This window comes from Myotis yumanensis, unplaced genomic scaffold (assembly GCF_028538775.1).
Source record: "Myotis yumanensis isolate MYYU_CA2020_CCGP unplaced genomic scaffold, mMyoYum1.0.hap1 SCAF_9, whole genome shotgun sequence".
Taxonomy (NCBI): Eukaryota; Metazoa; Chordata; class Mammalia; order Chiroptera; family Vespertilionidae; genus Myotis; species Myotis yumanensis.
Window position 1 is genome coordinate 85,049,487 of NW_027223760.1, and position 21,857 is coordinate 85,071,343.

General features: G+C 58.0%; 2 protein-coding genes across 4 annotated transcripts; both read left to right on the forward strand.

Moving 5' to 3' along the window:
* The first annotated feature begins 10,753 nt into the window (after nucleotides 1-10,753).
* Nucleotides 10,754-15,629, forward strand: POLM (DNA polymerase mu). Of its 3 annotated transcripts, none has more exons than XM_070425244.1 (11): nucleotides 10,761-11,024; nucleotides 11,186-11,366; nucleotides 11,669-11,767; nucleotides 11,929-12,099; nucleotides 12,657-12,728; nucleotides 14,020-14,140; nucleotides 14,491-14,623; nucleotides 14,749-14,851; nucleotides 14,942-15,187; nucleotides 15,259-15,342; nucleotides 15,448-15,629. In XM_070425244.1, exons 1-11 carry the CDS (start codon nucleotides 10,852-10,854, stop codon nucleotides 15,532-15,534), a joined length of 1,470 nt encoding a protein of 489 aa, XP_070281345.1. In that variant the 5' UTR covers nucleotides 10,761-10,851; the 3' UTR covers nucleotides 15,535-15,629. The 3 variants fall into 3 exon arrangements, with proteins under 3 accessions (XP_070281347.1, XP_070281345.1, XP_070281346.1); XM_070425245.1 differs by having other exon boundaries at nucleotides 15,451-15,629; XM_070425246.1 differs by having other exon boundaries at nucleotides 10,754-11,024; nucleotides 14,749-15,187.
* Nucleotides 15,630-18,710: 3,081 nt separating this feature from the next.
* PGAM2 (phosphoglycerate mutase 2) lies at nucleotides 18,711-21,349 on the forward strand. Its single transcript, XM_070425247.1, has 3 exons — nucleotides 18,711-19,172; nucleotides 19,286-19,466; nucleotides 21,149-21,349. Exons 1-3 carry the CDS (start codon nucleotides 18,759-18,761, stop codon nucleotides 21,313-21,315), a joined length of 762 nt encoding a protein of 253 aa, XP_070281348.1. The 5' UTR covers nucleotides 18,711-18,758; the 3' UTR covers nucleotides 21,316-21,349.
* The last annotated feature ends 508 nt before the right edge of the window (nucleotides 21,350-21,857 follow it).

Genomic DNA, 21,857 nt, shown 5'->3' on the forward strand with positions numbered 1-21,857 from the left:
AGGCCAGCGGCTCTGCTGGGGTGGGAGCCCCAGGCGAGGGTCCCCTTCGGTCTCAGGTCCTGGCCCAGCCGGTCATGCTTGAGAAGGGCAGAGACGGAGCAGGTTGGGGAAGAGCCTTTTTATGAGGTTGTCTGTATAAATCACAGGAATACTGTCCCGGTGTGTGTGTGTGTGTGTGTGTGTGTGTGTGTGTGTAAAAACGTGACACTCACACAGCGATCTCCATACAGGTGCAAAGGGTTCCTGCCCACCCCTGCACTCCCAGCAGCCTAGGGAGGGTGCCTGGACCCCAGGGAAGAACCTGGCCAGGAGGTGGCAGGCTGTGGCCTCTCTTGAGTGGATGGCACAGCCTCCGGTGACGCCAGGTCAGATCAAGGGCGGGTGTTAAGGGCCACACCTGTGAGCCCAGCTCCCCGTGGAAGACATGGGGCCTCAAGGGCAGAGGCAGACTGTGCCCAGAGGAGGCAACCTGCTGGGGAGAGTGTGCCTTTACCCCGGGAGGCTCCATGGGATGTGACCGTTATGTGCCACCCAATGGGACATAGGCTCCCCCACCCCATTTCTCTCACTATTTCCCACAGTGGACATAGCCTCACCTCTACGGACCCACTGCTCTCTGCCAGGTGACGTGCCAGACAGCCATTCTCTCCTTCCTCTCCTCTTACTAGAACCCAGAACACAGGCCCGGCCGTACCTGGGCCCCGCAGGGCCCTGGGCAGCTGGAGCCAGCAGCAGCTGTGGGAAGGGCTGCTGGCCCCGCCTGGGACTTGAAGCAGGACCAGGAGGGCTTTGCCTTCTCTCACCTCCTCCTTTCCAGGCCTTCCTTCGCTTCCCACTGGCTCAGCCAGGTACTTGCGTTTTTAAAAATATATATTTTTACTGATTTCAGAGAGGAAGGGAGAGGGAGAGATAGAAACATCAATGATGAGAGAGAATCATGGATCGGCTGCCTTCTGCATGCCCCCTATTGGGGATCGAGTCCAAAACCTGGGCATGTGCCCTGATGGGGAATCAAACCCTGACCTCCTGGTTCATAGATTGATGCTCAACCACTGAGCCACGCCGGCTGGGCAGCCTTGTACTGACTTAACAAGGCAGTGGGACTGTGTCAGAGCTGGGCCTCTGATGGCCGTGTCACCTTCTGCTCCTCACCTGTGTCCTCGAGTGCAGGTTGGACAGGTCCTCTTAGCTATGCCTCGTACAACTTCAGGACCATCTCCCCTGGGAGACAAGTGTGCTGGGCGAGCCCCCATCAGGCCTTGCTCCTGGCTGTGCCCGCTCTGCCATGTGTCCCCAGGCTGGCCTGGCAGCAGGCAGATGAAGCCAGCTCTGACCATACATGTCCTCTGCGAGCCTTGAATCACACTGCTCTGGCTCTCATGGAATCTGCTCTCTGGCCCCTGCAGAGTGGGAGGCAGGGAGGCTGAGGCTGGGGAGCGTCACTCCTCCAGGCCGGCTCAGCTGGCTCCCACATGGATCAGATTTGGGCCCGCAAGCTCTGCCAGGGAAAATAGAAGCCATGAAAGCATTAGGAAGGAATAGAAAGAGCCTTTTTCTCAGCCACAGTGACTCACCAACAGGAACATGAGCAAAGGCCTCCTGGGTGCCCTGGATCCTGGTGGGGGCCAGGGAGTCGGGGGGGGTCCTTCACCCTGAGGGTCTGGGCAGGTGGAGAGGAAGGGTGACTGCTCTCCATGCCAGATAGGTGGGTGAGGCTGAGACCCCACTTACCTTTAAGACCACACCATGGAGCCCCTCAGACCCAGGCTGTGTCTGGGTGCAGGGAGGCAGCCAGGGCCTGTCAGGAGACCCCGTGTGCTGAGGAGGCAGCATCGAAACCAACTCCCCGGGGGAGAGGCAGGTGGGGGTGGGAGGCTCCTGCCCACTGTGGCTGCTGCTCACCCTTCCAGGGTCCAGTGCCCACCCCTAGGCAGGGCATCTGTGTCCTTGTGTAAGGACTCTGTGGGCCAGTCTGGGGGTCTGCTGGACACCCTAGGAACCCCCCTCCAGCTTCCTCCCTCCTAGGGAGGGTCTGCCTGAGGGACCGAAGTAGAACTGGCTTGTTAGGGAGGGAAGGTGACAGGCCACTCAGGCAGATCAACCCTCGCTGCTCCCAGAGGGGGAAGGAGAGTTATTGGGGGAGCCAGGGTGGGGTTCCCCGACCCAGGGGTGGGGACAGAGTCATCTCAGAGGGCTGTGCAGTCAGAGGCCCCGCAGGCTGCAGAGAGGGGCACAGGGGGCATGCAGGCAAAGCTGGCACACGGGCACCAGAGCTGCTCTACCTCATGCCCCTCCCCCCGCCCCAGCAGAGCCTGAAGCTCCCTCACTGGAGTGAGCAGGAATGGAACCCACCCTCTTCCCGCTATGCGGGGCCAGGCCCACAGACAGGGAGGGGGCTGCTGAGACAGCCTGACTTGCTCACACTGCAGACGGGACAGCTCCCCATCCCCACCACAGGGTTCCTGCTTCCTCCCCATCTCAGAAGCCCGTCCTGAGTGAGCAGCTCCTCCCTCACCTGTGAGGGGCCAGGGGCTCCGGGTGTGACCCTGGTGGACCCTCTGCCCCACCTGCACGGTCCTCATCGAGCAGGCCCAGCTGGGACCTGGAGGCAATGCTGGGTCTTGGAGGCCTGAGGGCCAGTCCCATCCCAGCTGTGAGCTCCAGGAAGCTGGGAGGGGCTGGGCCTGCTCCTGGAGCCTCCATCTCCCCGCATCCAGGGAATGCAGGGGCTGGAGGACAGGTCCTGAGCCCAGGGGCCTCTCCATGAAGATCCTCTACTGACCCCTGCAGGGAATTCATCCCTGCCCCCATGTGAGAGGTTTCCCAGAAATCTCTGCAAGCCAGATGCCATACCTTAGCTTCCAGAGTCCCAGGCCATCCTGCCAGGAGCTGCCATCCATTTCATGCCATTGTGGCTGGAAAGTGAGAAAAATCAGCACCTTCCCCCCCTACCCCCGCCCACACCCTCTCCAATGGCACCAGCTCCTCACCTGGGTCCCAGGCCATTTGCACGTGGGAGCACGTGTCCCTGGTGGCTTGCTTGTCATGGGGCCGGTCTCTACGGAGCAGTCAGCAAGGTGCCCAGAGATGCAGCCTCCCCCTGGAGGGTCAGGCGGAGGGCACAGGAGTCAGCGAGGGGCCTGGAACAGAGGGTACGGGGGGCACTGGCCCAGGAATGGAGTCCTGCCTTGGGGTCTCTGCCCCAGGCTGATTCCCCACATCAGTCTCCAGTGCAGGCCCCGGCACGTGGGCAGCACATGGGCAGCGACTGATGCTCCTGAGTGCGGGCACCATCCTCCCCAAGGCTCAGTGAGGAAACCGAGGCCCAGCGAGAAGTGACGTGTTCCGGTCACAGCACCTCAGTGACGGAAGGGGTCAGGAGAGGCCTCTGAGGCCAGACCGAACGCTCTCTGCATTCAGGCTCCCTAGGCTTGGGCCATCGGGCCACCGGGCACCGGCCCCTTCTGCTGGTGCCTCAGCCTGGGCAGAGGTGGGACCTCACCAGCTAGCAGGGCAGCCGCAGGATGAGGGACTGAGAGGAACAGGGTCTGGGAGGCCTGGAGGAGACTGTCCTGGGTGCTCAATCACTGGAGGCCAGGCCCCAACGGGAGGGAAGCCACGATACTGAGACGGCCAAGTGGATCCTGCAAAGTGCCTTCCTCCGTGGCCCAGCTCCCCAGCATGACTATTGGGGGTGGAGACCCAGGACCCGGGGCTCTGGATAGCAGGCTCCAGGGTCAAGCCCCAGCCCCTCTCCAGGACTCAGGAGAAGGACCCAGGCCTGCCCTGCCCTCTGCCCCTCCCTCTGGTGGGAGGGGCTAGAAGCAACCCCTGTCTCCAGTCTGGCTATTGGGCCCCACAAGGAGGTGGTTCCTGAGCCAGGGGCCCTGGGGTCTCCGGATGATGTCTTGCCATGTGCACAACCGGCAGAACAATTTCCTTGGTTTCTGACAACTTGAGAACCACTTGTGATTTTCCACTGTCAGTGTCCCCGCCCGGCTCCCCAGGCCCAGACTGCTGAGCGAGCAGAGTTCACCCAAATTCCTTCCACTCACCACAGGACCCAGCCCCTGGGGAGAGTGGGGGGTCACCACAGCCGTGGGGAGGGGGGCCGCCTGGCTGAGGGGGCGGGAGGCTGGCTTCCAGGGCCATGAGTAACTCAGCAGCCGGAAGACAGGGGTGTAGGAGGAAGCGTGAGGAGACCTGTGTGAGTCCATGGGTGGAGAAAGGAGGGTTTTCAGCTCCAGACGGGATCTCCTGAACCAATCACCCCGTCATCTCCGTGCCTCCCGAAGGTTAGATGCAGGGGTTAAAGAGAACACCAATGTATTAAAAGAAAACAGGAGTCTGTGTTTATATTCTAAGCAGAGGCTGTAGAAGAAAAAGAAAGATCAAGAATTTTGCTTGCATACAACTTTAGCTTTCTGTTTAAAATATACTGAAAATGAAATTAAAAGGCAAACAAAACCACAGGAAAGGAATTGCAACCCTCAGGTCAGAGGTGAGCCTTTTAGGAGCTGGCCAAGGCCTCTGCCTTGTGAAACGGCACAAGGATTCCCTGTGATAAACCTGAGAAGTTATGCCTGGAAATAGAAAGTCTTGGTAAAGGAAAAATGTTAAATAAAGTTCTTTACACCTTTCCAGTTAATTTGATTTCGTTCCTGTTTTTTAAAAGTGAGCTATGAGACCCATTTGGGCCATTCACAAAAGGAGAAACATAAGTGAACAGTAAACATGCAAACATGTTGACCAACTAAAAGGCATGAAAATTCAAATTAAAATATGCTGAATACTACTTTCCTAGATCAAAGATGAAAAGACGGTCCCAGCCCTAGCCGGTTTGGCTCAGTGGATAGAGCGTCCACCTGCGGACTGAAGGGTCCTAGGTTCGATTCCGGTCAAGGGCATGTACCTTGGTTGCGGGCACATCCCCAGTGGGGGGTGTGCAGGAGGCAGCTGATCGATGCTTCTCTCTCATCGATGTTTCTGACTCTCTGTCCCTCTCCCTTCCTCTCTGTAAAAAAATCAATAAAATATATTAAAAAAAAAAAAAAGACGGTCCCAGTGTGGGTGGGGCTGGGAACTGCTCTCATGCAGGGCCACTGGGCTGCAAAGAATAGAAACCCACTGTGGCAGCTAAAGTGCGCCCACTGGGCGGTCAGGGACCCCGGGCAGCTGTGGGTGAGAGCCCCTCATCTGAAATCTGAATCCGTGAGCTGAGAAAGCAGATGCCAGTGTGTGTGTGGTGGGAGGGGGGGGGTGAAAGGGGGGAGATGGCAGTCCCTGGTTCTCAGGCTTCCGGGTTTGGACCACCAGATTTCCTGGGACCCCGGCTTACAGACAGCACACGGCTCCGTAATCATGTGGCCAATCCCTCATAATAAATCTCTCTATATATCCTTTAGGTTCGGTTTCTCTGAGAACCCTGCACTTGGTTGGGTTCTGTCCTGTGTGCCATGGGGCTTCCTGCAGCTGAGTGTAGACAGGGAGGCCAGGGCCTGTGGTGCAGGGGCTGTAGGTGCAGGGTGTTGGCCTAGGGATGAGGCTGGGCAGGGCCCTCGATCCCCGGCCGTAGATGTGGAGGGAGGAGCCAGCACAGCCACTGGTTGGGAGCTGGAAGGTGGGTGCTGAGGGGCCTGGGAAGAACAGTGACAGGGAGGGAGGGGAGGCTAGCGTGGGGCCTGCTCCGTGGACAGCTGGGCACGCACTGGACAGCATGGACTTGGGGGTGACTGACGGGCCCCAGGGGGGACCCCACCCACCAGGTTTGGTGACAGACCAGATGTGAGGTGGTGGTGCCTGATCCCACTGTTGACCTAAACGAATATTTCTCCAGCAAAATCGGTTTATTCAGGAACAAGAGGAAACTGTGACGGACTGTTCTCTGAGGGCTCAGAGAGCCACGAGGGCTGAGAGCACCCCCTGCTGGCCGCTCGGTGTCATTTCAGATGCCACTTTCCGCTCGAGCTGGTGCTGCGGGGCTTCATGGCTCCTGTCTGCCTGGCTGGACACAGGGTGGTCCAGCAACTTGCTTCCGGGGCTGGGATTCTGCCAGCTGCCGTCATCAGAGACAGGGCTGGAGACTGGGAAGCCCCAGGGCCTGCAGTGCCCCCTGCCCACTCCACTCCCACCCCCACCCTGGCTGCCACCCCACCTGGCTAAAGCTTCGACTCCCCGACTCCTCCAGCTCCTAGCTATGGGCCCATTGAACACTTTTCTTATGTCAAAGTTCTTTGTAATGCAAGTGATGTGTGCTCATTGTAGAAACATTAGAAAACACAGAAAGGCAAAATAATAAATGCTGATGATAAGTTGTACCGTATTTCAGACCACCCCACTTCCCAGAGAGAACAGGTAACAGTTTGTTAGACGGCTGGCCAGCTGTTTCAGAAGCACATAGATGGGAGGTCTGTGGTGGAACCAGGAGCACTGGGTCACATCTGTGAGATGATAATAAACATACACACCCGTCTCTGCCCCCAGTTCCTGGCACAGAGCTCCGGAAACCCCTGGGACTTCCTCGGTGAAAGGAGTGTGCTTTGTTCTAATGAGAGGAATCCGGGTGGGTCCCTGGATGGGGCTGGTCACCCCAAAGACCAGGCCACGATGTGAAGCTTGGAACCTTCAGCCCTGCCCCCACCCTCGGGAGGGGAGACTGTTGATGATGGATCCCACCTGTATGATGAAGCCTCCTGGCCATCCTCGAGGTACAGGGTTCAGGAAGCTTTGAGTTGTTACACGTCTATGTGCGGGAGGCACAGCCACCTCTGGGCTCAGGACCCTGCCAGCCTCGCCCTGTTACCTCTTCCTGTAGCCGTCTTTGTGCGTCCTTGGTAATGGGCTGGTAATCTAGTAGGTAAACTGTTTACCTGAGTCCATTCTAACAAATTATCAAATTCATCTGTGCTTCTAACCGACCAATTTATAGCTGGTTGGTCAGAAGCACAGGTGCCAACCTGGACACAAGGTTGGCATCTAAGTGTGTGTGTGTGTGTGTGTGTGTGTGTGTGTATGTGAAGTGACTGCGGGGAACTGTAGGACCTGTCAACAATATTCTTTTTCGATTCTCCATCCACCCCACTATTTATACGAACCACTTATTACCACTTATAATTATTGCTGGTCAATTCCACCTGGCCAAAGAAGCCCAGACACGAAATTATATGTCACTATACTAATTTTACTCCAAATATTCTTAATCATAACATTTTCTGCCACAGAGTTTATCTTAATTTATATCCTATCCAAAGCCACACTGGTTCCCTTATTACCACCCGGCTGGTGTCAGAGTTGTTCCGTGTGGAAAGCCTGCACATCGGTGTCAGAAGTGCTGTGTCAGAGTGGGGAGCACAGCTGTGTTGCTCCAAGACAAGATCTCCACACTGCTGTTCACTAGCTGTGCAATCTCAGGCAAGTTACTTGACCTCTCTGCATCTCCATCTCCTCCCTAGTAAATTACAATGGGAGCATGGATGTCATCCATGGACAGGAATGGTCTGGGCCTCAGTGAGCTCACTGATGCCTGGGAAGTGCCTAGAACAGTGCCTGGCAGAGAGCACTGACCTTGTTATGTGCGTATGCACTTGCTTAAAGGCATTTGGCATCTACCACAGAGTCCAGAGCTGAACCTAGGTCAGGGGAGCAGGGTGAATGGTGGCCCCTCAAATTCATGTTCATGTGGATCCTTGAATTCGACCTTATTTGGAATAAAGATCTTTGCACATGTAATGAAGAATTTCAAGATGAGGTCATCCTAAATCAAATGACGGGCACCTTTATAAGAAACGAGACGGGACCGGCCAGTGTTTCTCAGTGGTTGAGCATTGACCTGTGAACCAGGTGCTCATGGTTCGACTCCTGGTCAGGGCGCATGCCCGGGTTGCGGGCTCAGTCCCCAGTGGAGTGTGCAGGAGGCAGCTGGTTGATGATTCTCTCTTATGAATGTCTCTATCCCTCTTCCTTCCTTTCTATCTAAAAATCAATAAAGAGAAAAAATTTTTTTTAAAGAAACGGAGAAGGCAGCCATTAGAAATGGGGCAGAGACTGAGGGCTCAGCCACAGTCCAGGAACCCCAGGAGCCACCGGAAGCTAGAAGAGGCAGGAAGGGTCCCCCCCCCAACCCCTTCAACACTTTCATCTTAGACTCTGGCCTCCAGACCTGGGAGAGAATAAATGTCTATTGTTTTAAGGCAGCTAGTTTGTGGTAATTTGGATAGCACCCATGGGACACAAATACACCAGGTACTATGGACTGAACTGTGTGCCCCCAAATTCCTATGTTGGGCCTCAATGTGACTATATTTGGAGGTGGGGCTCTAGGAGCTAATAGATTAAATGAGGTCATAAAGGTGGGGGCCTAATTTGATAGGACTGGTGGCCTTAGAAGAGGAAGAGATCTCTCTGTCTGTCTCCACACCTGCACAGAGGCCGTGTGAGAGAGGAGGTGGCCCCCTCCAAGCCAAGAGAGGAGGCTCCTGAATGAAACTGCCTTGCCAGCACCTTGGTCCCAGACTTCCTGTCTCCAAAACGATGAGACATAAGTTTCTGTTGTTGAAGCCACCAGTTCGTGGTATTTTATTATGTCGGCCTAGCTGACTGACAAACCAGGTAGCCCAATCCTCAGTGATGTGGGGATCGCTCAGGAAGGCACGGGCCAGCACCGGAGGCCAGCACGCTGGGCTCAGCGGCCCTCAGGAGCTCGATCCAGCAGCATCAGCAGTCTGACCACGTGTCGCTGGAACTCGGCTGGCAAGCAGGCCACAGAAGACAGGGACCTGGCGGGTGGCCCGAGAGCCCAGGCAGAGTCCAGGCCCCGCAGGCCAAGGGCTGCGCCAACAGCACTGATGTGAACCTCAAAGGCGGTACTCCCTGAAGGTCATGAGCTCTGAAAAATGACCCGCAGGGACCACGAGGAGCTGGACGTGGGAACAGGAAATAGCTGAATCAGATTCATCTTGGAAAATACGAACTCATCCATCTGGGTAAAATTAATCCAAAACACAGGATGAGACAGCACAGCATGGGACAGGGAGGGGGCTGACAACCCTCAGGGCAGCCGGAAGGGCCAGCAAGGAGCTCATCTGGGTGCCCTCTCTGATTTTTTGGGGGTGGTCTTGGTGTGGGGAGCAGGAGGCTGGGGACATAGGCACTTGGGAACCCCAAGCCAGGGTTTTTGGAAATAGGGGCCTGAGGTCTTAGCTTCCTATCTGACTGGACAGTGACCTGGTGGTCCAGGGAGAGGAGCATGCCATCCATGACCTTGCCCGCTGGTGCCCAGGCCTCCACGCAGTGGGCACTGAGGCTCTCCTCACCCTCACAAAACCTCACTGCACCTGTGGAAGCCTGTGTTCTTCAATTTTGCAAGTTGCTCAGTGCTTTAAATACTCACGTGTGATGGATCATTAAAAGCTGCCTCTGCCCCCCAGGACAGAACCCAGGTGCCCTGGCCAGAGACAGTGGACATTAGAAGAAAAGGAAATGGCCTCAGGGGATAGAGGGCTGCTCCCTGAGGAGAGGTGGAACCCACCGGAGGGGTGGAACCGACCAAGGCTCCCACCCTTTACAGAGCCTCCTGGGTGTGTGTTTGGCGGCTCAGGAGGGCAGGCTAGGAGCTGGTGTGGGAGGCTGAGCCCTGGGCGAGGCACCTGCCTCTCTCAGCCCCGTGCCTGCTGCATGTGGGGTGATGGAGGAGAAGGCTGAGGCCGGTCCCATCTGGCCTGTCCCACCTAGTCTGCTACACTGCTCTAACCAAGAGACTCCAAAACGTAGTGCCTCAAGCAGGAGAGACAGGAACGCTCAGTATCTCCAAGACGATCTGTAGATTCAGCGAAATCCCAATCTTGGAAGAGGAATTGCTGGCTGTGATTTTTTTTTTTAATTGGATATGGTTGTCGAACTGGCTTTCAAAAAGACCTCCCACAAATTGCCAATTCCCTCACACCTTCAACACGTGTGATTAAGTGTTTAAACGCTCGACAAGGCGGCAGGTGGGCTTGTCTCGCCTGTGTGTGCACTTCTCTGATGATTGGACAGGTCAGGCAACATGGCACACGGTTATGAGCAGCGTTTCTTCTGTGACTTGCCTATTGCTGCTCTTGCCAATTTTTCTATTAGATCATTGTTCCTTATTTATCTGTGGACAATTTCATAATTACATGAATTAGACTTAGCTTCAAAATGTGTCACAGACACTTTCCTCTGGTTACTTTTAAATTTTAAACTTGTATGTAGTCAAGACTATCATTCTTTCCGTGTTTCAGGCTATGGTGACACTTGGACAATAAAAACATTCATCCCCTTTCCAGAACCTTCTTCGTTTGATCCATCTGGATCTTATTTTGGTGTGAGGAGTGAGGGAGGGCCTCGACTTCCATTCTTCCCGACGGCCGCCCGCTGTCCCAGCGCCATTCAACCGAAACCTCCCGGTTGGAAGCGGCCGCTGTACCAGCGCGTCCCGGCTCCGGTGTCGGCTCCGCTGCGCCTTCCCGGACGCCGCGCCACCTGGTCTCCCGGGTCACCGGCCCGGCCCCGCCCTTAAAGGGAGGCGTGCCCTTCGGTGTATTTGCATAGAGGCGTGTCCTAGGTTCTATTTGCATAGAGGCGTGCCCTACGGTGCTATTTGCATAGAGGCGTGTCCTCTGGCGCCCCACCGAACCCTCATTTGCATGGGGCGGAGCCTGTCCCGCCGTGGAGACCCGCGCCGCTTCCCCTTGCAGTCGGTTCCCACCGCCTTCCTTCCCCTCCGCCTGCCCGCTGCCTCCTGCCCGCTGCCTCCTGCCCGCTGCCTCCTGCCCGCTGCCTCCTGCCCGCTGCCCGCTGCCTCCTGCCGACGCCGCCCGAGGCCCAGGCCCGATGCTCCCGAGACGGCGGCCGGCGCGGGTCGGGACCCCCTGCGCCGCCTCCTCCGCGGTGCGCTTCCCCGGCGTCGCCATCTACTTGGCGGAGCCGCGCATGGGCCGCAGCCGCCGGGCCTTCCTCACGCGCCTGGCGCTCTCCAAGGGCTTCCGCGTGCTGGACGCCTACAGGTGCGGGGTCGTGGCAGGTGCCTGCCTGGGGGCGGGGCCGCCTCCTGACCAGGTGACGCTTGAGGAATGAATAGCGCTCCCCCGGCTGAGCCGAGGCTGGCAGGAGCGGAGTGAAGCCGGAGGGTGGCAGGCCTGGGCACGGGCTCTTTCCCTCTGCCCAGCTCCGAGGTGACACACGTGGTGATGGAGCAGACCTCAGCCGAGGAGGCCGTCCGCTGGCAGGAGAGCAGGCCGGCCCCGCCCCCCGGTGGCACCCACCCGGCCCTGCTGGACATCAGCTGGTTCACAGAGAGCATGGCAGCCGGGCAGCCGGTCCCTGTGGAGGGCCGGCACTGCCTGCAGGTGAGCTGGGCACAGAGAAAGGCCCAGCAGGTGGAAGCTGAGCTGGGCAGGTGACGGGCAGGCGTGTCCAGATGAGGTGGGCAGTGAGGGCTCTGCCCAGATCGCCATGACAGGCCATCCCACCTTCTGCTCTGTTTCTTTGGGGGCCACTTGTTTGTAGCCCCCAGTAGTCTCATCCCCTCAGAGTGGGCTCCTTCTGTCCTGTGTACCTGAGAGGCCCAGGTGACTGGCCAGGCGAGGCAAGACTTCGAGGGCTGCCAGTCCTGGAGCTTCCAAGTGGCCTGTTCACTGCTTGTCCCTAGGTGGCTGTGCAGAGGGAGGTGCTGCCAAACCCAGTGTGGATGCAACCCTATGCCTGCCAGCGTCCCACGCCCCTCACACACCACAACACCAGCCTCTCGGTGAGCCAGGGGACCCAGCCTCCCTGAGCTGGGGGCAGGCCTGCTCCTGTGAGCACTCCCCACTCTGCCCTGTCCCAGCCTCGGGGACAGGGGGGTTGAAGCTGGAGGGATGCGTGAGGCTCCCCACCCATCCTGCCCTCATGAAGGGCCCCTCCTTGCAGGAGGCGCTGGAGATGCTGGCAGAAGCCGCGGGCTTTGCAGGCAGCGAGGGCCGCCTCCTTTCCTTCTCCAGAGCAGCCTCCGTGCTCAAGGCGCTGCCCTGCCCCGTCACAGCCCCGAGCCAGCTGCAGGGCCTGCCCCATTTCGGAGGACACTCCTGCAGGGTCATCCAGGTCGGTGCTCACCACACTGAGCAAGGTGTGCGTGCAGGTGGGTGTCGGGGAGGCTGGAGCCTGGTGACAGTATCTGGCTCTGTGTGCAGCCCAGCTGGGAGGAGCCGCAGGCTCCCAGTCCAGCGTGCCACCCTCCACCCAGACACCTCATGTGCATGAGGCCACAGCACCTGCCCAGGCGGCTGAGAGGACTCGGGCTGCAGGCTGGTCCCGGGCACTGCTGGCATCGGCCCACGCTGTCCGGGATGTGGCGGAGCAGCCTGCGTGGAGCACCTAAGTGCAGTGTTTGAGGAAAGCCGTGCTTTTGTGCACGTCACGGGAGAGCACATCATGGCAAAGAGGCTTTTGAATTCAGTTTGCTTTTAAATGAAGTGGCATTGAGCTCATCACCTATGTTTTAAAGTGATTATTTGCATAAACTGCGACTTATCTGAGGGAGAAGCTCTGGGGCACAGTCTCCATTTGCAAGTCCCTCAGATCCTGACCCCACAAGGCCCCCTGCTGAGCGTGGGGTCTGCTCTGTGGTCAGGCTGGGCTTGGCTTTGTCTCGGCCACAGGAGCTGCTGGAACACGGAGTGTGTGAGGAGGTGGAGCGCGTCCAGCGCTCAGAGCGGTACCAGAGCATGAAGGTACACCGGCAACCCCGGCGGGGCACACCCAGTCCTCCCCAGGGACCCACCCACCCACCGGTCAGAGGGGGCCTCTGAGGAAGTGGCAGCTGATGTCTGATTCTCATGAGGCAACCAAATAGACCACTGGGAGAAGCTTGTTTTGAGCACAGGAATGTTCTAGATCACCCAGCACTGCCTGTCCTTGTTGGACTGTTGATGGACTGGCCTCCAGTATGTGACCGGCTCTGTGATCCTCAGCAGAGCCTCAGCAGAACGTGAGGGGACGAAGGAGCGCGGGCTCACTGGACTGTCTCTGTCCTGAGCTCGCACTTCCATTTCCTGGTGTGTCCCGCCTGGTCCACGGCGTACCGGTCCTTTGCCCCTCCCCTCTGGTCTGATGCGGAGCTGTCAGTGTCCCTCCTGCTGCTTGGACGCCCTGCTTTTTTGGCCAGAGGTGGTCAGATGGGCCACCTGTGGGCAGTAGGGCTTCCTGGACAGGCGGGGTCATTGCTGCCCTGGGGTTGCCCAGATGTTATGAGGACCAAGGGGGGCTTTGAGGAGGGGGGAGCCACGTGTGAAGGATGGAGGGGCTCAGGTAGGAGCGTGGACAGAGGACAGAGCCGTCTGCCTCCCTGTGGGCACCCCAGAGTGCATCTGAGCCTGCAGGGATGTATGCTAACAATTAGTTATTTTATAAACAACATGATTAGGTTATTCTCAGTGTTTTTCTGTGAGGTTTCTGTTGGTGACAGTGAGCCAGCCCATGCCCTTGGGTAGGGGATCAAGGAAAGGATGGTCTGCACAGCCTGAGGGCCGGCTGAAGCGGGTCTGCAGGAAGCAGGGCTGGGGCCTTCCTCCGCCTGTGCCTCACTGAGCAGGTGTGGCCCAGAAGGTGCTCCTGCCCCACGGTGCAGCTCACCACTGCCTGGGCCTGACCTGGTTTAGTTCCAGGAATTACCAGGGAGGGGCTCTCAGGGCCTGGCCGAGGGCGGGTGCCTACCCAGCCAGCGAGCTGTAAGAGGCAGTGACTTGCTGGGGCTAGGGTCAGGGAGAGGTCGGCTCCGGTAGGGTCCTCCCCACTGGCCTGGATTCTGTGCTGACCCCTGGCTGGGCCAGGTCGGCGTTCCCCCAACCCCCTGCCTCCCGCAGCCTTTGTGTTTGCGCTTGTGAAGAAGAAAGGCAGTGATGGGTTTCAGCCGCTGCAAGGTGGCTGGTGACAGTGGGGGTTCTGGGCGAGACCTCTCCTGGAGGAGGGGACGGGGTGTGGGGCGACCCAGCACTGACGGGGCTGCCCTCACCCTCCCAACAGCTCTTCACCCGGATCTTCGGGGTCGGAGTGAGGACTGCTGACCAGTGGTACCGGGAAGGACTGCGGACGCTGGACGACGTCTGGAAGCAGGTGCAGAGACTGACCCAGCAGCAGAAAGCAGGTGACCGCACTGGGCTCCCCCCGCTTGGGCCTGAAGGTTCGCACCCCGAGTGCTGAGGCTGCCGGTGGGGTCAGAGCAGAGGGTCGTGGGAGGGACGGGTGAGACGGTGCTTGCTCCTCAGAGATGGAGGTCCTCCTTGTGCCTTTTATCAGCTCCGGCCCCACCTCACCGAGGCCAGCGTCAGCACACTGTGGTCTAAGATTGAGGTCAGGGAGCTGGGGGAGGGCCCAGGGGACCTCTGTGATTTCTTTCAACTGCCCGTGAATCTACAGTCATCTCTAAATAAAAGTTTGCTGTTTGAAAGGGAGGAGGGGTGGTGGGTGGGTCACAGCAGCCGACCGTGCCCACAGGCCTCCAGCACTACCAGGACCTGAGCAGCCCCGTCCAGCGGCCAGATGCCGAGGCCCTGCGGCAGGTGGTGGAGGCGGCCGTAGGGTGGGCCCTTCCTGGGGCCACCGTCACCCTGGCTGGTGGCTTCCGGAGGTAAGGCGATGTGCATGCGGCTGGGCCCCGGGCGACCCCTGCGGTGGACCTTCCCACACGCAAGGGTGTCGAGGGAATGGGAGACCCTGTCCCTGGGCTGCCTGGACGTCAAACCCGACCCTCAGGGGGAAGTTGCAGGGCCATGACGTGGACTTCCTCATCACCCACCCCGAGGAGGGCCAGGAGGTGGGGCTGCTGCCCAGAGTGATGCACTACTTGGAGCAGCAGGTGAGAGCTTCCCTGCCCTCCAGGGAGCTGCTGGGCCCTGCCCTCCAGCCGCATGGACAGTGGGTCACACCTGCCCCTCCCCCGCCCCAGGGCCTTGTCCTGTATCAGCAGCATCAGCGCAGCCCCAGTGGAGACCCTGCCCGCCTGGCCCCGAAGGGCCACTCCATGGACACCTTTGAGCAGAGCTTCTGCATATTTCGTCTGCCAAGGCCCCCAGGGACAGCCGAGGGGGGAACCTGGAGTCCCCACCCCTCCTGGAAGGCTGTGCGTGTGGACCTGGTGGTCGCCCCCATCAGCCAGTTTCCCTTTGCCCTGCTGGGCTGGACTGGCTCCAAGGTAGGCAGTGCGTGTGGGGCTGGGGGCCGGGGGCCGGGCTGTGGCCCTGCTGACGCTTCTCTTCCCTCCAGCATTTTGAGCGGGAGCTCCGCAGATTTAGCCGGAAGGAGCGGGGTCTGTGGCTGAACAGCCATGGGCTGTTTGATCCGGAGCAGGTATGTGGCCGGGGCAGAAGGCAGGGATCCTGGACCCGACAGAGAGGGTCCTGAGGGGAGCCGCATGGTGGACGGCCCAGCACCAAGGCCCACACTCTGTTGCAGAAGACCTTTTTCCAGGCGGCTGCCGAGGAGGACGTCTTCAGACATCTGGGCCTGGCCTACCTTCCCCCAGAGCAGAGAAACGCCTGATCCCCTCTGCGGCCCTCAGCCACTCCTCGGGATGCGGGGCTGCTCAGCCAGCCAGATCATGGATGCCCTTGGACACTGACCATCTGTAGGCCGGAGAGGTTGCTGCAACCCTCACCCTCCTGGGGGAGCCCCTGTGCACCCCCACTCCCCCATGCACACCCTGCCCAAGATGCAATGAAATGATAACATGGAGCAAACCAGGCTGTTTTCTGAAAGTGTTGATGTGCGAGGGGGTGGAGGGGTGGGGGTGGGGGCTGGGGCGCCTCACCACCCGCTGTTGGTGAGGTGGGCCCCATGGCTGTGTGACCCTGGGGTCCTGAAGGGTGAGCTGGGCATCTGGAGAGTATTGCCATGGTTACAGTACTGTCTTCCAATCCATAAACACAAGTACCTCTCTGTTTATTTAGATCTCCTTTAGTTTTAGTGATGCTTTAAAGTTTTCAGAATAAATTCATATTAAAAATTTATAAACTTTAATAAATTATTACATTTATTACTAAGTATTTTATTTTGATGTTATTTAAGTGGGATTTTATTAATTTTGCCTTCTGATTGTTCAATAGTGTGTAGACATACAGTTGATTTTTTTATCGTGGAACCTTGCTGAATTTTTATTATATCTGATCACCTTTTGGAGGATTCCTGATGATTTCCTACATACAAGGCCATGCCACCTGCTCAGAGAGAGAGCTTTGCTTCTTCCTTTCCAATGTGGGCTGTGCCGCGCCAGCACTGCCACGGGTGAACCTGAGAGGGGCCGTGAAGGATGGAGAAAAGACAGACAAGAGAAGAAAGCTGAGGCTGGGTGGGACGCTGCTCTCTGATGGAGAGACAGCGCCACAGCCTGCAAGCCAAGTCTTTATAGTCAGATCCCACGAGGCAAAGTAAGGGCGTGGTTACAACGTTCTCCCGGGTTTCGAATCGACTCAGTTACATGCACCTGATCAAGCTCTGTTTACTTGCTGCTCCTCCCACAGCCCACATCACTCTGCCAGGTGGGACCGCAGGTTCGGGCCATAAGGTCCAGCTTACAGCTGTAGCCTTTGGCTGTAATTGTGCTGGGAGGACTGTGCCCTCTCATTAGTCCGAGGCTTGAACCTGTCCGAACGCTGTAGCCGCTCTCCACAGCGGGTGCCTTTTATTTCCTTTTCTCACCTAACGGCCGTGGCCAAGACCATCATGTTCCTGGTTTCAGTCTTTCACTGTTAGTACCGTTGTGGCCGCAGGTGACAGTTCCGTCAACAGGGGACTGCAGGCACCACCGTGGCCCGTAGATCATAACGGAGCTGAGCTTCCTATGAAAAATGGGAGAAAAAAAATAAAAATAAATAGAAAATAAATGGAAGGAGATGCGGTTCAGAAGAAATTATTATTTTCTCTGATGGGAGCAACATCTGTGGGCCTGGCAAGTTCCCTCTCACAGCACCTCAACTTTGAGTGCACGGATTATACCTGACCAGGCAGCCACGGGTCTGCTTGTGCCCAGAGGAACCTTCCTCCCGCTTCCTGTTCGGAGGACTCTCAGCTCCATGGTACCCAGGGTACATGGCTGTGCATTCTTTGTGGGGGACCCCATACAAGGACTCAGTCCACAGGAGCCACCCTGACAAGTCGTGGGTGCCACTGCCACTCCAGTGAGAGCTCTCTGTGGTGTGGAGGCAGCTCGTCCCTGTGCTGTGGAAATATTTTCAGGTGGTTGACTATCAACCTATGAACCAGGAGGTCACAGTTTGATTCCTGGTTCAGGGCACATGCCTGGGTTGCAGGCTCGATCCCCAGTGTGGGGCGTGAGGACACAGCCAATCAATGATTTTCATCATTGATGTTTCTATCTCCCTCTCCCTCCCTGAAATCAATTATATATATATAATTATATATATAGTAGAGCAGCTGAATGGATTATAAAAACAAGACCCACCTGTGTGCTGCCTGTGAGAGATTCGCTTCAGCTTTAAGGACACACTGAGGAAGTGAAGGGATGGAAAACAATACTTCATGCAAATGGAAGCCAAAAGGAAGCAGGACTATACCTACATCAGACAAAACCGGCTTTATTCGAAGTCTCTGAGGGGACAGAGAAGGTGGTTACATAATAAAGGGGTCAATCCAGCAAGAGAACGTAACACAGGAGCACCGACATAGGTGAGCACACGCTACCAGACCCGAGGGAGAAAGGGCGGGGTACAGACTGTTAGGTCGGAGAGAGCCCAGGATCGGATACATGCAGACATGTGATGAGACAATGGATTCCCCCTGGAATTTCTCACAGATCAACGTGCCAGACACAGATACCAGTTTCTTCTCCCTGAATCCACATACCCCCCTGCAGCTGAAGCTTCCTCAACTGAATACCTCAGCTCATGTCCCCGCCCCTCACCCAACCGCAGTATAAAAAAAGCGCCCCCCTCCATGTTGGCGTGAATCCACGTGCCCTGTCTTTGGGGGTACGTGGGTCTCCCGGGGACGCAGAATAAACTTTCCTTTCCTTTCTTTTCTGATTCACTGGACTCTATTTCTTGCACCGCCTCCTGAGCCACCTAACCTAACACAGACCAGCAGGACTTCAGAACTCCCCTCTCCACAGTGGGTAGATCATCCAGACAGAAGATGAGGAAAGTTTGGGCTTAAACAACACAGTCCACACACGTGTACATTCACACATAGGCCCATGCACACATGCAGGCCCATGCAACACAGACGTGAGTGCAGCACACAGGCCCGTATGCACAGCCCACACACCTGCACAGGCCCCCTTGACTCCAGGTGCTTCCTCACAGCACGCGGGTGGGCTCCCAGCTGTGCTCAGGGACAGGAGGAAGCCGGGGTGGGCTGGGGGCAGGGGGAGGGGAGACTTTGTGTCTGTGTCATGTGCCAGGCCCCTGGGAGGGAAGGGTCCCTGGAGAGACCTTGTTTCTGCTGTGCCCACCCCTCAGGCTGGGCTTCCGTCCTTCACTCCCAGCCCTGCCCAGCAGCCGTGTCCCCCCCCGACACACACCCCCTGGGCTCTGGACATAGTGGCTGTGGAACTATTTTAAGTCCATCTCGGCCCACCCTCCCCTGAGAGTTGGAGAGTTTGCTGCTGGCCACCTGCGGCTGCCTGTCGGCCTAGAATGCAGATTGGCAGTTGGCCGGGTGGGGGTGGGGAGGAACTGTTATAAAGCTGGTGCCAGGGCAGAGGCAGCTGTCCTCCTCGGGAGCCTGCCACCGTCCCCAGCACCGCAGCCATGTCCACCCACCGCCTCGTGATGGTCCGGCATGGCGAGAGCACCTGGAACCAGGAGAACCGCTTCTGCGGCTGGTTCGACGCGGAGCTGAGTGAGAAGGGGGTCGAGGAGGCCAGGCGGGGGGCCCAGGCCGTCAAGGATGCCAAGATGGAGTTTGACATCTGCTACACATCGGTGCTGAAGCGGGCCATCCGCACCCTCTGGGCCATCCTGGAAGGCACGGACCAGATGTGGCTGCCCGTGGTACGCACCTGGCGTCTCAACGAGCGGCACTACGGGGGCCTGACGGGCCTCAACAAGGCGGAGACGGCCGCCAAGCACGGGGAGGAGCAGGTGAAGATCTGGAGGCGCTCCTTCGACATCCCGCCTCCCCCCATGGACGAGAAGCACCCTTACTACAGCATCATCAGCAAGGTGGGCCACTCAGGGTGCCTGAGGGCAAGCCTGGGGTCAGGGGCCTTGGGAAGGGGTGGCCAGGTCGGGGGGCCGGCTGCTGGGGATGTGAACTGTGCCGTGGACACCCCCAGGAGCGCCGGTACGCAGGCCTGAAGCCTGGGGAACTGCCCACCTGTGAGAGCCTCAAGGACACCATCGCCCGGGCCCTGCCCTTCTGGAATGAGGAGATCGCCCCCCAGATCAAGGCCGGCAAGAGGGTGCTCATCGCTGCCCACGGGAACAGCCTGCGGGGCATCGTCAAGCACCTGGAAGGTGAGGCCCACCTCACGTGGGACGTGGGTGGGGGTGGGAGAGTGACCCCGGGCCCTGAACCTGCCCAGCTCGCATTTCAGCAGGTGCCCACTGCCTGGCTGAGGCAGCTCTGCAGGCCTCAGGGCCAAGGAGGGGCTTTCCAATGGAATTGAACAGGGAGGGTTGGGCAAACCATGTAGCAAACAGCTTTGTAGGATTTTGGTTGCATTTCTGTGCATGTCCTGGGACACTGTTGTTTCCTTCTGAAGACTGGAGGTGGAAAGGCCTCCCACTCTGACCCAGGCCAGGCCCTGCACAGGGGCTGAGGCCCCGGGCCACCCAGCTTCCTGGACATGAGGCCTGGGCAGGTGGGGGTGCTGGGGCGGCATCTTGCCCAGGAAAAGCAGGGCTGTCGGCTCTAAACCCTGCTTTGCTGTGTGTCCCTGGTCCAGTCGTGTCACTTGCTGGGCCTCAACCACCTTCTGGGGCAGTGATGGCGAACCTTTTGAGCTTGGCGTGTCAGCATTTTGAAAAACCCTAACTTAACTCTGGTGCCGTGTCACATATAGAAATTTTTTGATATTTGCAACCATAGTAAAACAAAGACTTCTATTTTTGATATTTATTTTATATATTTAAATGCCATTTAACAAAGAAAAATCAACCAAAACAACGAGCTCGCGTGTCACCTCTGACATGCGTGTCATAGGTTCGCCATCACTGGTCTGGGGCAACACCTGGTACTGCTGGCTGCTGGACCTGGGCCCAGGGCAAAGCCCCGCCCCTGCCCCAGCTCCACCCACTCAGGCAGAGGTGAGACCATTTCAAAGGGTGCAGGTGTGCAGCAGCCTGCAGACCCCAGGCTCACAGCTAGGCTCCTGCTGAAGCGCACGGGGGCTCTCCTGGGGCTTCCTTGGCAAACGACCCTGACAGGACCTGGCCCTCCAGGAGTTTCAGACAGCGGGACAGTCTGTTAGCCTCTGATGGCCTTCAAGTTTGGGATCAAGAAGAGAGGAAGGAGGTGGGGTGGTGGGCAGCTGCCAGAGCAGACAGGTCGGCCTGGAGGCCTGGCCAGCTCCTGTCCTGCCCGGGATGCCAGGTCCCGCAGACCCCTCAGTGGTTACTGAGCCCAGCAGGCAGACAGACGATGCCCCCTCGTGCCAGCATCCTGGGAGCATGCTGGGGTCTCCACTGCTGGGAACTCGACTCCTTGCTTCCTGGGGGTGGAAATACCAAAGGGCGAGCTATTCCAGGCTGGGCCTGCGAGGCAGGAGGGAGGCAGTCGGGTCAAGTTTCCTCAGAAAACACAGCCTTCTGCCTGGCAGAGTCTCTGCCCACCGCGGCCCCAGTGACCCCCTGCTGTCCCTCGCCCGTGTTGTGTAGCAGCACCCCTGCTCCCCTGCTCGGGAAGCCCAGCTTAGCACTCCCCGTAGCCGAATGGCTAATGTCCCAACTGAACCAAGCGTCGGCCATCTGGCCGGAGTCCACACTGGGCCAGACCGGGCGCCGGCCCAGGACACAGCCCTTGGCTTTGCCGGAGATTTCTGTAGCCTCGTCTCCGGTCTGCTCTGACCTTCTCAGGCACATGTCTCCAGCCCTGCGGTTGGCAGGGAGGCCATGCCGGCCGACCAGCCGTGGCTCGCAAAGGTCAGCAGCTGGTGGACAGGCCAGGAGGGTTGAGGCCTTTGGTTCCTCCCATCCAGGGATGTCGGAGCAGGCGATCATGGAGCTGAACCTGCCCACGGGGATCCCCATTGTGTACGAGCTGGACCACGCCCTGAAGCCCACCAAGCCCATGCGGTTCCTGGGCGATGAGGAGACCGTTCGCAAGGCCATGGAGGCTGTGGCTGCCCAGGGCAAGGCCAAGTGAAGCATCCGCTCTGGCAATAAAGGCATCTCTCCCACCTCGTGTCCAGCGTGGCCCGCGTGCCCAGCGCTCACTCAGGGCCGAGATGCACAAACGCTGCCAAGGGGCGCCTGGCCCCACCTGTCTTCCCAGCCCATTGTGTGTGGGGACCTGGCCCCCATCCCTGGCCATGAGGTGGCTCTAACAAGTCCCTGTGGTGACCCCCAAAGCAAAAGACCCGCTTGGTAAGTTTGCTCTAAGCCAGTGGTCGGCAAACTCATTAGTCAACAGAGCCAAATATCAACACTACGATTGAAATTTCTTTTGAGAGCCAAATTTCTTAAACTTAAACTATATAGGTAGGTACATTGTTATTAACTTAATTAGGGTTCTCCTAAGGCTTAGGAAGAGCCACACTCAAGGGGCCAAAGAGCCACATGTGGCTCGTGAGCCGCAGTTTGCCGACCATGGCTCTAGGGCAGTGATGGCGAACCTTTTGAGCCTGGCGTGTCAGCATTTTGAAAAACCCTAACTTAGCTCTGGTGCCGTGTCACATATAGAAATGT